Source organism: Mirounga angustirostris, unplaced genomic scaffold (genome assembly GCF_029215605.1).
Source record: "Mirounga angustirostris isolate CCGP_5_RB_7025 unplaced genomic scaffold, mMirAng1.0.hap1 SCAF_2, whole genome shotgun sequence".
In the NCBI taxonomy this organism is placed as follows: domain Eukaryota; kingdom Metazoa; phylum Chordata; class Mammalia; order Carnivora; family Phocidae; genus Mirounga; species Mirounga angustirostris.
Window position 1 is genome coordinate 107,405,738 of NW_026991710.1, and position 14,103 is coordinate 107,419,840.

The window sequence follows — 14,103 nt, forward strand, 5'->3', positions numbered from 1 at the left end:
AGGCAAGTTTTTAACGGGGAACAAAAAGAGTGAAAAAAATCACTCAGTGTTCTTTTAGGGCTTGTTCTATCCACCTAAGTTCTGAGAAAGTGTTCTCAAATGTCAAGAGCTAATAAAACCCCTCAGCTCTTAAAGGAGCCATTATTCTCCCCGGACATGCAGAAGTATAGATAATATTACCCGATTTACCTATAGGCAACCTGATATTAAGCTGATAGTCACTGGTGTGGCTGTCCCAATTGTTAAGAAATTGAAATAGTCTCATACCTGTTGGAAAATAGCCACCATTGGGGGTTCTCTGAGAGCCCCTCTCTACTGTCCATACTTCCTGCCTTCTCTGGGATCCCTTAGACCTCCGGACAATACAGCAACTACAGGGTTAATGTCTGACAGTCCCTGGTTTTCCAGCCCTCTCCAGCCACAGATTACCTCTGAGATCTTTGCTCAGTGGTAATACCTGTGATGGGGAGAAGTGGCCTTGTTTGGGAGGGTGGGATGAGGGACCACTTCCAAGGTCCTCTCCTCTCCTATGTCTTTTCACTGACCTCACCTCCCCCAGTTCTGCTTTCCTTATAATTTCTCATTCTTTGGAAATTTCTTATTGGAGTCATATTCTTAGGCAATGAAGAATCAGTAATTAAATGTAAATGTTTTGTCACTGGAGTAACCTTTGATTCTGTCAGTCCCAAATATCCAATGGCTTACATATGCTCTGTGATTCACTTGCTCACTCACTGTCTCACTCATTCAGCAAACATCTATGGAATGCCCGCTACATGCCAGGCACTGTGCTCACCAGTAAGACTCCATCCTTGGCCTGAAAGAAAGCTCACAGTCTGCTGGGGACGACCAACCCATAAACAGATAATTCTGGTGCGGTGAGAGAGCCATGCAAAAGAGTATGACAGGAACATAAAGGAGGGCCAACAAGGGTAGCCTGCAGTTGGTCAGAGAAGACTTCCTAGAAGATGTGGTTTGAACTTAGTTTTAACAGAAGAATAGAAGTTGGCTAGATGGGGACTGGGAGTGGAGCACATTTTGGACATAGAGGACTATATGAACAAGGTAAGAAATAGCATGGTATGCGCAGGCAACAGAGTATAAAGTGTGAGACTTAGGTTAGTAGGAGGTGAGACTCAGAGGACAGCAGGCTCAAGAACACTGCTAAGGGTTGAGATCTGATGCTGTAAGAGGCTTTTTCACTCACCAGGAAGCAGCCAAATAATGTGTTACTAATAATAAAGTATTAGATTTGTGATAGCTTTACTCCTTAAAAATCTTAAATTAGAGCAAATTCAAGGTTATCCCTATAATATGGTGACTCTCCCCCACTGGCATTCCGTATGCTTTCTTCAGAGAAAGAGATAGAGAAAGAAAGGGACTGAGCTAGGGCTAGGAGCCAGGGCTTGAGAATAATTCTCTGCTCACCTCATCCAAGCAGCAAGCTAGTAGACGTATTAACAAATTGTTTCTGTACTTTATCTCCTTATCAGTATTTTGGGGTTTCATCAAATCTGCATACACCCAGGGGATAGGACACTTCCATGAGTGTATTTCACCCCTCTTGTTGGTCATGACAGGACTGTGGCTGTGTAGACGGGGAAGCCGTGGAAGGGTTTCCATGCTGTGGGCCCACATGCATTTTATGGCGAGTCCTCTGGCTTCATAGAGCAGTGATTGGGCATCCTGTGGGTAAGGAAATCTCAGCCACACATGCCCGATGTAGTTATTTTTCAAATAAATTACATGCTTATTACTGCATGACTATATTGTGCCCACTTAAAAACATACTCCAAAATGGAAATTTAAAAGAATGAGATTAAAACATTTAGAGTAATTTTTATTTTATTTATTTATGATAAACAAAACCTCATGATTTAGTGTGTCTATTTTTTTAAAATCTTGGTTTATACTTGTGATACTATGTAGGTCTTGCTGTAAGTTTATTTCAGTTTTTGGGTTTAATGGCTGATGGAGATGCCAAAAGCCTCTTAAAGTGATATAGCTCCCAATGAAAATATACCTCCTAAATGATGAGGCTCGGTTCTAGTTCTGTGCAATGATTATGCATACGTTTTTGTTGAAATTCAAGTTAGTACGTTTCCTTTATCCCTGGTATCAATCAGTTATTCTTGTGAGCTAATTGGAGGGGTACATATTTTTCATAGTGTTGACAAAACACTCTGCTGCACTTCTGTTTAAAAATTTAAAAAACAGGTTAGTAAATTCTGTATCCCATGTCTTTAAAGCATTCTGATACAAATATTTGTACACATGACACCCTTATATCATTTTTGGCAATAAAATTTCAAAATGATGGAAACATTTCCAAATGTCTGTTTTTAAATTTCTCTTCAGGAGGAGTTTCTTTTGAAATGTAGTTATTTTCTCACTTGTTAAAATGTTAACTTTACTCTGAAGGGCCTGAATAAGGTTTTTTTTGTTGTTTTTTTTCTAAAACAACTGTGAGGTAGTGTACTGACCCCATCAAAGAAAGGGGCAGGAAACGTAGGCTATTTGTCTTTTTGTAGAAGAAAAAAATATGGCTCTTATTTTGGTTTGGCAGTTTGAAAATTGGCCTGATTGAATGTTGGAATAAGTGAGAGAAAGGAGTCCAGAGTGAATTCTGAGCTTTGCAGCTGAACAACTGCCTGAACGGTGGTGTCACCAAATGAGGTAGATGGAGGAGAGAACAGAAGCCAGTTTAGGAAGAAGATGATGAGACACCAAGTGAGACTCTAGAGTTGTTGAGTTCAGTTGTTGAGCTACAGGACTTCCTATGGTTACTTTATGCCCAACATATTAAAAACCAAACTAATCTTTGGCTTTATATCCCAAATTTATTTTTCCCTTCTGTTCCTCTATCTCTGTCCATGGCACCACCATCTCTCAGTCATTTAAGGCTAAAATCTTCAGAGTCACATGCGACTCATCCTTTAGTTTCCACCTGTATCCAGTGAGTACCTTAGACCTTTCAACCGTCCTTTGTTCATTCCACATATATTTACTGAGGACCTCCTCTGTGCCTGGTACTGATCTGGGCCTTGACGAGACAAGTGTGAAGAAAACAGACAAGGTCCTTGCTCTCGTGGAGCTTATATTCTAGCTGGGGAATGTATGTAATAAGTAAATATGTAAACATAAATAAGAAAATGATCCGATATTGGTAAATGCTAAGAAGAGAACTAAGGTGGGCGCCTGGGTGGCTCAGTCGTTAAGCGTCTGCCTTCGGCTCAGGTCATGATCCCAGGGTCCTGGGATCGAGTCCCACATCGGGCTCCCTGCTCAGCGGGAGCCTGCTTCTCCCTCCCCCACTCCCCTGCTTGTGTTCCCTCTCTCGCTGTGTCTCTCTCTGTCAAATAAATAAATAAAATCATTAAAAAAAAAAAAAAAAGAAGAGAACTAAGGCAAGTGGTATAATACTACCCGGCTGGCTGCTGAAGAGAAGCTGTCTGGGAGGTTCTATTTAAGGTGAGGTCCGAAAATCCATGCACTATTAGGGGAAAGAGCTTTCCAGGCAGGAAGGTCTAAGTTCTGGATGAGCTTGGTGAGTTCTAGGAACAGAGAGAAGGCCAAAGTGGCTAGGGCTTGGCAGTGGTATTAGGTAAGGGTAACCCTTTCATCATGGCTACTCCCTTCTTGTGCTCCATCGCCTCATACCTGGCCCCTTATATAGTGCCCTTTAATTGCCTCCCACTTTCACTCTTTACTCCTAACTGTTTCACACACTAATCCTTATTAGCCTTCTGAAGATTTCACATTGCTGTGCTATGGTAAAAGCCTTCAGTAGTTGAAGAGTAGTAGGCTGACCTTTGGGAGCCAGGAAGACAGGCAGTTCTGCACCTGGGGTGTTTGCTCCCTGTGAGGTCTCCAAGAGGCCTTGGGAGGAAACTATGTCTCTCATTACCCTCTGTTTACCCACCTGTGTATTAGTTTTCTATTACTGCTGTAACAAATTACCACAAACTTAGTGGCTGAAAACAACATAAATTTATTCTCTTACAGTTCTGGAGGTCAAAAGTCTAAAATGGGTCTCACTGGGATTAACATCAATATGCCAGCAGGGCTGCATTCTTTTCTGGAAGCTCTGGGGAGAACCCATTTACTTACCTTTTTCCAGCTTTTAGAGGCTGCCCATAGTCCTTAACTTGTGGTCCCTTCCTGCATCTTCAGAGTTAGCAGGGTAGCTTCTTCCCATCTCTCTCTGACCCTCATCCTCTTCCTTCCCACTTCCACTGATAAGAATCCTTGTGATTACACTGATCCTACCTGGATAATCCAGGGTAGGATAATCTCCCCATCTCAAATTAACTCCTTAAAAACCTTATTCCACCCCCCCCATATATCATGTAATATAATATATCTATAGATTTCAGGGATTAGGATGTGAACATCTTTAGGGGATTATTATTCTGCCTATCACACACCCTGCTTCTTTGATATATTAAGATTTAGTAGATATTTGAAGCTAATGGAGACTTCCTATAAATAGAAAAGCCACTGAGACTAAGAAAAGGCCTATCATGGGAGTCTCATTGCTTTGGCTCTGTAAACATGGTAAAGCTATGCCCACGGATGGGGCAGGATTGCTAGTTTTTCCTGCACGGGAGACTGAATGTGGGATGGCGGAGATAGCGGTAGCAGTTCTTGGATAGAACTGGAACAGCAGGGAATATTTCTTTTTCTCATTTATTTTCTATCCAGATGGAGATTTGGATCATTGACCTGAATGTTTATGATCATCCTATTTGGTGAGATGGTTCTCACGAAGGAACTCATTTCTGTATGGAAATAGAGGGATCATAGCACAAGTTCTAACCTCTTGAAAGAGTTAATATTATTCTGTCATCTCCACACTTGGAAATTTATAGGAAAAGAGGTACCAGAACGTTCCTCAGTGAGACATTCTTTTGTTGTCTTCAACCTCTATGTTATGTCTACATGCCAAAGAAGTTATTCTTTGGCAGGAAACGCAAGCAAACTCTCATTATATTGATCTCCTTTGGACAAGGACCGTATGTCCTAAATTTCTGGAATAGTTCTTGTTTCATATAATTTTATTCTTCTCAATAAAGAATTAATTAAATGTATAACTAAATACAATGTAATTTTATATCTTGGTAAGACTTTTCATACAAATAATTTCACAAATCAGAGAAAGCACCTCTGTCTTAATTCATCTTAATTTTTAGTTTGAGCAAATGTGGTCAAATATCTGTTTTTGTGGTGGTGGAACTTTTTGCCTGAAAAATTATATTGCTACTAAACATTCCTAATCTGTAGAGCTAGAGACAAACAAAACTTATATCCAGGCTCTCTGTATAAGCAGCAAATTGGTACCTGGTAATGAATTTGCTTTGAAAACAGATGAAAGAAACATTGAGAGTAATGATATCTAATGTGTATAAACACCTAGCATAATTTAGGCACTGTGCTAAGTGCTTTACATATATAGTTTTGTTTCAGCCTTAAAAATGAAAACTCTATGAAGTATCTCCTCCCTGTCCTTATTATAGATGGGGAAGCTGATAAAGCACTTTGAGCAATATGTTCTAATAATGTATAAAGCTAGAAGGGAGAGAATTGATATTTGGATTATTCACTGCCTCCTAATACTGCTTCAACATTATGCCTTTCTTCCTCTAAGCTCCTCAGGCAGAGGAGAGGCTTTGGAATGTAGGTGGGTTTTGATGGGGGAGGTGGTTGGGGTAACTTGGACAAGAAGGCCAATACAGCTAAGGCAGGATTACGATGGTGTTCTGAAAAGTTAGAAGTCTTTGGGTTGCAGAGAGAACCAAGAATTTCTCACCACATCATGATCCAGGGACATTGATATCTGGGGTTGTAGAGTTCTTTTTTTTTTTTTTAAAGATTTTATTTATTTATTTGAGAGAGAGAGAATGAGAGACAGAGAGCCTGAGAGGGAGGAGGGTCAGAGGGAGAAGCAGACTCCCCGCTGAGCAGGGAGCCCGATGTGGGACTCGATCCCGGGACTCCAGGATCATGACCTGAGCCGAAGGCAGTCGCCCAACCAACTGAGCCACCCAGGCGCCCCTGGGGTTGTAGAGTTCTTGCTTTGGCATCTTCTGTGATAACAACCTGGTCATGCACTCCAATCTGCCCATTCTAGAAAATAGCTCACCATCCGCCCAGCCACTCAAACCTAAGCTAAGAGTCATCTGCAATTTTTCTTTTTTTCTCCTTAAATTCTATTGTTTTTAAAGACTTTATTTATTTATTTGGCAGAGAGAGACACAGCGAGAGAGGGAATATAAACAGGGGGAGTGGGAGAGGGAGAAGCAGGCTTCCCGCGGAGCAGGGAGCCCGATGAGGGGTTCAATCCCAGGACCCTGGGATCATGACCTGAACTGAAGGCAGACATTTAACAACTGAGCCACCCAGGTGCCCTCTCCTTAAATTCTACTCTTCAGCAACTTCTGGTTGTCCTACTTTAAAATACATCTAGAATCTGGGCCTTCTGTCCATCCCAATAATAACCACCACCTCCCTTAGTCCAAAGGTTCATCTGCTCCCTCTCTCCTGAACTACCATAATAGCTTCCTAACTGGCCTCCCTGCTTCTACTTCTGCTTGCCTAAAATCTCATCCTAAAGTAATCTTTCAAAACATAAAGCAGATTTTCTTTCTCCCTATTGCTTAATCTTCAACATTTACCTGCTACACTTAGAATAAAATCCAGTCCCTTAGCATGCCACGCAAGGGCCATTGTGGGCTAGGTTTTGTCCGTTTCTCTAAACTCGTTTCGTGTTCCCTAAGTCTTTTCCCATCTCAGGACCGACTTTGCATCTGCCTTCCCTCTGCTGGGATCACCTCTATCCTTAGATATTTAACATTATCTCTTCAAAGAGGACTCAAGTAAACTCCACATAAACCTCTAAAATACTTTATCACATCACCCTTTCAATTTTTTTATGTAGCAATTATTCCAATCTATCATTATTTTATTTGCAAGCTTGTTGTTCTTTTGCTTATCTCTCTCACTGGAGGGCTGGACCTCTGTCTAAATCCTCAGAGCCTCGCACAGTGGCTGACAAATTAAGGATTTACTAAATATCTGTTAAAGAAATGAAAGAATGCATCATAATGATTTAAAAAGCATTGTTGTATTCTTAAGCACAGGTGCACATATTGGACATATTTTGGAGCATCTGCTTAGCTTATAATGACCCTCTTAATAGAGCTTCCTAATTCAGGGGAAATGGCTCCCATGACCATTTGTTTGAACATGCCCTTGACCTCTAGCTCTGGTGAATTGGACAGACTCAAGCTGGGCCAATCAAAATTGGAATCCTGGCCATTTGGAATTGGGGCTGACAGTCATATAGTTGGATTATCTTATGTATCCTCAGGAGCCCCAGACAGTCATGAGTTCTGATCTGGGGATCAAAGAAGGCTGGTGATCAGAGAAAGAGAAATCAGACCGAGTCAATGGGCAATAAGAAAATGTGATATAAGACACAGGCGGAGAGTCTGGGTGACTTTCCAGGTCTTGATTTCAGTATCTTCTTGCTGCCCAGCTAAACTCCTGCCCTTGGGTTCAGGAAAATATCAGAAGCCTGCCCTCCAAATGCCATCTCATGGGTGAAGCTACTGTGGTAAAGATATCTCAGTCAGTTTAACACTTCATGAAAACAAATTTGCCATTAACATGTTCGTTCTGCTTTAGCACATGCTACTTCGTGCCACTTTTACCTCATATGATGATAGATGACTTACTTGCTCTTTAGCTAGCAACTGTGTGTAAGTGAGAAGGTTTCTAGAAGAAGAAAATGGAGAAAAAGCAGTGAGAGCCGAACATGTTTGTGGCATCCCCTACAAGGAGAGGGCCGAGTAAGCAATGTCTAAAAGGGGGAGGTGTGGGTGATGAGAAAGCAAGTGCCGAAGCAAATAGTAGGGAGCTCTGTGGGCTTGATCGTAAGTGAGCTGGGGTTGCTGATGACTGGGAAACTTGCAGAATATAAAATGTCTGGTTGCAAGATATGAGTTTAGAAGCAGCAGAGTGAATCTCTTCAGGTGATGGATCATTATGCTGAAATCAATCTTCACAATGGAAGACAAAGTCGGCAAAAATGAAATATTCCCTCAGAACAGGGAGTTTAAAGTATAGTAGGCTGCTCCACTGTTAGTAACAATTAATATTGACTCAGTTTAAGACCACGCAATCCCCTCTTAGCTTGACCTCATTATACCTGATACTAATGAGGGACTAAAGTCCAGTGGTCATGGATGGGCGTTTAATATTGCAACAATCACATTGATTCAAAAGTCCTTTATCAGCAAAGGCATGGTTGGGGGCGGGGGGAAATACATTGGCTTCTCAGCAATGCAACCAGCTGTAAAATATCTCTCAACGAATCCACCAAGGTGTGAACATCAAAAGCCCAGGAGGAGCTATTTATATTTGAAGATTATTAGGCATTAACTGCACAGAGGAATTACCTCCAAAAATGGCACCCCTGACTAGATACTTCTGTGGTAAATCCTAGAAAATGCTGAGCTCTCCCAAGCAATTTTCATTCTTATGAGATTCTGTATCTTGGTTTGGAGTGTTGTTCCTCCTATGGTGTGTATCTGGACAGGATGGGGAGGGAAAGTGGATTCCGAGGACATGGGTGAGTTGAATGTCAGTTACTTTTGTACAGACTGCCTACCATCCATGGCTGGCACTTTTAAACCCTAGGTGAGACTGATATATACAGTTCATGTCTGTTGATGAGGACATGTGCAAATATAACATACTAGGATTCTTAGACCCAGGAAAAGCTCTGCATCTGCGGCTGCATCCTGGTCCTGCTGGAATAATGGCCATGAATCTTGGCTGGACTGATTCTCTCTGCCAAAAAAAGGAGGTTTTAAAGCCTAGGGCTGTGTTTCCCAAACTGAACACAACAGGGTGTGAATATGTGTGAGGAGATATAAGGATTACATGGACAATGCTTGTGAGAACTGAGTTAAACAAATTAAATTAAAATTTGGAATGTTTGCATGTAATATTCATACATAAAAATATATAAAAGCATATATAAGGGATAAAGAACAATAAAAACCCACCTTAATAAATACAATATTACCAATCCCATCAATCCCCCTGGTTGCCCCTTTTGATTCTGTCCTCCTTTCTCCCCAGGTAACCAGTTTTCTGAATTTTGTGTATGAGTTTTATTTTTCATAATGGTTCAACTATATATGTACATATCCTTAGGTAATATATTTTGAAATTTTACATGCTTTTGAATTAGCTTTGTATCAATCACATACTGTAAGTACTCTTCTGAGACTTGCTGTTCATTCAATTCTATGTTCCTGGCCTTCCTATGTATTGATACACACAACTGTAGTCCTTTTTCATTGTTATTATTCATTCTATGGATATACCACAATTTATTTACCATTCTTTTGTCTGAGGGATATTATGTTGCTTACATTATGTTGCTTATTCTGTTTTGCTATTACAAACAATGGGATTGTGAACTTCCTTGTACATGGTTCCTGGAGCATATGTGTAAGATTTTCTCTAGGATAGGGGCGCCCGGGTGGCTCAGTCAGTTAAGCGTCTGACTTCGGCTCAGGTCATGATCCCAGGGTCCTGGGATCGAGCCCTGCATTGGGCTCCCTACTCAGTGGGGGGAGCCTGCTTCTCCCTCTCCCTCTGCCTGCCGCTCTGCCTACTTGTGCACCCCTTCTGTGTGTGTCAAATAAATAAATAAAATCTTAAAAAAAAAATAATTTCTCGAGGATATATACCTAAGGGTAGAATTACTGAATGTGAGGGTAGGCACATCTTTAACTATAGGATAAATCAGATTGTGGTCAAAAATGATGGTTGCTGGGGCGCCTGAGTGGCTCAGTTGGTTAAGCTTCTGCCTTCGGCTCAGGTCATGATCCCAGGGTCCTGGGACTGAGCCCCACATCAGGCTCCCTGCTCAGCAGGGGAATCTGCTTCTCCCCCTTCCCCCTCCTCATGCTCTCTCACTCACTCTCTCTCTTTCAAATAAAGAAATAATATCTTTTAAAAAAAATGATGGTTGCAGGGGCGCCCTGGGTGGCTCAGTCAGTTAAGCATCCGACTCTTGGTTTCAGCTCAAGTCATGATCTCAGGGTCATGGATTCAAGCCTCTCATTGGGCTCTGTGCTCAGCATGGAGTCTGCCTGAGATTCTTTCCCCCTCTCTGTCCCTCCGCCTCTGTTCCTCCCCTCCCCACCCCTGCTCCTGCTCTCTCTCTCAAATAAATGAATGAAATCTTTTAAAGAAATGATGGTTGCAATTTTCATTCATTCCAACAGGCTTTAAGAGTTCATTGTGCCACATCCTCATCAACAGTTGGTAATGTCAGACTTAAATTTTTTGTCCATTTTGTGGTTTTAATTCTTATTTCTCTTATGAGTAAGTTGGATCATCTTTTTACATATTTATTGGTCCTTTGAGTTTTCTCTTCTCTAAATGAATTTCTTATTCTTGCCCAATTTCTGTTTGTGTTGTTTATCTTTTCCTTATTGATTTGTAGTTCTTTATGCATTCTTCATTATAATTCTTAAATCACGTTTGTAAATTTCTTCTCCCAATATCCGATTTGTGTTATTACTTTCTTTTTTTTTTTTTAAGACTTCATCCATTTATTTGTGAGAGAGTGAGCAAGAGAGAGAGAGAACACAAGCAGGGGGAGAGGCAGAGGGAGAGAGAGAGGCAGACTCCCTGCTGAGCATGGAGCCCGACACGGGGCTCCAGGACCCTGGGATCATGACCTGGGCCAAAGGCAGATGCTTAACCGACTGAGCCACCCAGGCACCCTGTGTTATTACTTTCTTAATGGTGTTCTTTCATGAAAAAAAGTTGTACATTTTAATATAGATATATCATTTTTTTATGTTGTTGTGCTTTGGGGTCCAATTTAAGAAATAATTTCTCTACCCAGTACCAAGAGGTTATAAAGATATTGTCCTAAATATTCTAAAATTTTGCTTTTCACATTTAAGTCTCTAATCTCTGTTTTCGTGAGATTTTTTTACTTCAGGACTTCTCTTAATTGTTAATAGGCATTGTGGATTTCCCTGAAGGGAGACAGAATGCAACATTTCCCTGTTGTATTCCAGCCTTGGATTTATTTTTCAGAGCATCTCCAGGGATGCCTTGGTATGTATTTTGGGAACTGTTGCTCTGTAGAGTAGGAAAAAAGTTTCTACTTTCTACTACATTCTTGACCAGTTCTGGGACCCCGCCCTGGATCAATTGCTGCGTAACTTCCTTGTGATTTGGTGTTTGTTTTTTTTTATTTTGAAAATAAAGACATTATTACCCAAGTTAAAATATAAAAAACAATAAATAATTACTATGTATTGCAAACACTAGTTAGGATGATAATATTAATGTGTAAAAGGATAAAAATTATTACTGTATGAATATTCTCCATCCTTTCTCTTCATTCCATGCCTCTCACTGGGATATGGGAGTGTTGTGTGGACGGTTCCTGCCTGCTGGATTCTCCCCTAGGCTTTGCTGTGGAGAAGCTGGAGGATGACTGGGTTGTGGAAGGCAAAGAAGCTAAAATGATGTATGTGATGAAAAGTTTAAAAAGCTTAAGGCAAAGGGGCAGTACACAGGGGTTAAGGATGAGAAACACATAGACAGGCCTCAAGTCCTGGCTCTTGGAGTCATTTTTCTTTTACTGTAAAACCACAGTAACACTGACCAATTGGGGTCCCACATACTATAACTTTTTTTACTCATATGATTTTATTTGATCATAACAATAATCCAGTGACACAGATAAGTAAAACATTATCTATCCCCTTTTAATCCCTGAAAATACTGACTTAGAAAAGTGGAGTGACTGCCAAAGGACAGAGTTTGAGAATGGTTAGACAGGATTCAAATCCAGGACTAACAAATGTAGCATCTGTGTCTATCCAGCATATCATGCAACATGTAGGGAAAACGAATATATAAATGCTCTTTGAGAAAAATATTTACACAAATACTAACCACCTCCAAATAAAGTGGCTATTTTCTATTATTTGGGTTTAATAATCACAATTTCTTAAGAAATGCTATACAAAGATTACTGGAAAGTACCTGTATCTTATGTAATTGAGTGAGATAATTTTGTTTAACTCAGCATTTCCCAAGTTTAGAATGATGACCCTACTTTTTAAGTGAGGGTGCATTTTTATGATAATAACAATAATGTATTCACTTCTCTCTATATTCCTAAGAAAATGATGGCAGAATGGCAATGGAAGAGGCAGCTTGATATTTGTATTCAAAAAGATTAAAAAGTTGACCATCCCTAGGGAAATAAGCCCCCCTAATAATTCAGTGAAATAGAGCTAGAAGTCTTCATTTTCTGACGAATGTAATTAACACTATGGTTAGATAGATCTCACAAAATACATATGTACATTACTGTGTACTCTCATGTGGCTGAACGGGGCCATCTTACAACTGGAAATGAACATAACTTTTTTCCTTCGTGTAACATGGATGATAGTCAAAATATTTCAGCTGCAGGAAATATTTTAAGTGATTATTGTTATTTCAGTAACAAAGTCTCTCCTACTTCTAGCAATTAATTTTTACCACTTCCAGCTGAAGTTATAGCTTTCCTACTTATTCAACTGTGGGATTTTTTTTTTCTTCAATAATGCATGGAAGTACATTTCCTGTAGTAGCCCCCTCTTGGCTGCAGTATGTGGTCATTCTGTGCATCATTTCCTCTAATGAATGGAGCAAACCTGTGAGCATACACAGCACTACAAAATATATAAAGTCAGATCTGTGGTCCCAATACAATTGCAACAAAAGTGATTAATAGTTTGTTTTAATGAGGTAACTGGGATTTAATAAGTTATTGATTTTTCTTAGCATCTGACTAAAATGCTTTGGAATGTGGGGAAAAAACCCTCCACTCATATAGGGCAGTATTGATTAAGTATGAATTCATACATTGGGATTCTGGATGCTTTGTTATCTCAGGGCCAGTGCATATTACCTGATTAGTATTGATTGCACTGTGGCCATCAGTGAATTCTCAAGGCATCATTTTTAGTCAAGGAAGAATGAATTGTTTAGTGTGACCCTGAAATCACTTTGTAGCAGATCCAGAAAAAGTTGAGTTGTTGATGACTCAGAGCAAGAGGCCATGGATTTAATTTGTTGAATGGATTTAATTTGTTCCAATGATTTCAATATTATAGTTATGGTTAGGAGATGTTCTCTTTTGATATTCTTTTACTTCATTTTTCTTACACATTTTCCTCTGCCCTGTATATGCTTTCTCCTATTTTCTGCTTGGCAAACTTCTACTCATCCTTCAGTACCCAGCTGAAAAATCATCTTCTCTGTGACTGCATTCTTGATTTCCTTAGAGAGATTCTGTTCTTCTGGGTCACCCTATGTTGTGCTTAAGTCTTCACGACTGAGTGATAAGTGCCAGTAATTATGTTTTTATATCTGCTCCCTACTAAACCATGAGCTTCTTTTGAGGGTTGTATTTCGTCTCTTATGACTTGCTTGGCCCTTAAAATCCCCCGTATTTAAGAAGAAGGTACATGGTTGGCAGTGTGTAAATGCTTGCTGCTGTTACACATTGGGTGGATATCTCTTTTCAACGCTCAGAATCTGAAACCTCTGGTCCCACAAGATTTAAAAGGGCTTTACTGCCTTGGAGTTGGGAGTTACAGGCACCACCATACTAAATACCTTCAATACTCACACCACCACCCCTACATACTGAGTGCGTCACACTCGGTGCTGAACACTTTAAATACAAAATCCCATTAATTTCTCACTATGGAGCAAGATCATTGCTCCATTTTAGAGGTAGATAGAGGCTTAATACGTAATTTTCCCAGGGCCACATCACTAATTAATGGTGAATCAGGGAGTCAAACCAAGTTCTCTCTGACTCCAAAGCCCATGTCTATAGTGTGATTTGAGACACTCTGAGAAAGGCCCATCCAAACCAGGAACCTAAAATTCCACCCTTAGAGATTTTTTTTTTTCAGTCTTCAAGGCTTTATAGAAGTGAGAGGGTGAAACACGCCCAAATAGAGTATTCTAATATTTTGGAAATAGTTGGTGAATAAT

General features: G+C 40.2%; 1 protein-coding gene across 2 annotated transcripts in view; it reads left to right on the forward strand.

Moving 5' to 3' along the window:
* Positions 1–930: 930 nt before the first annotated feature.
* Positions 931–14,103, forward strand: part of JADE1 (jade family PHD finger 1) — a 293,290-nt gene continuing 280,117 nt past the window's right edge. Inside the window, exon 1 of one of the 2 annotated variants that reach the window (XM_064585052.1) lies at positions 931–1,065. In XM_064585052.1, coding sequence (XP_064441122.1) covers positions 1,057–1,065 — 9 coding nt within the window. In that variant the 5' untranslated portion in view covers positions 931–1,056. The remainder of the gene's footprint in view (positions 1,066–14,103) is intronic. The other variant, XM_064585051.1, reaches the window with a different exon arrangement.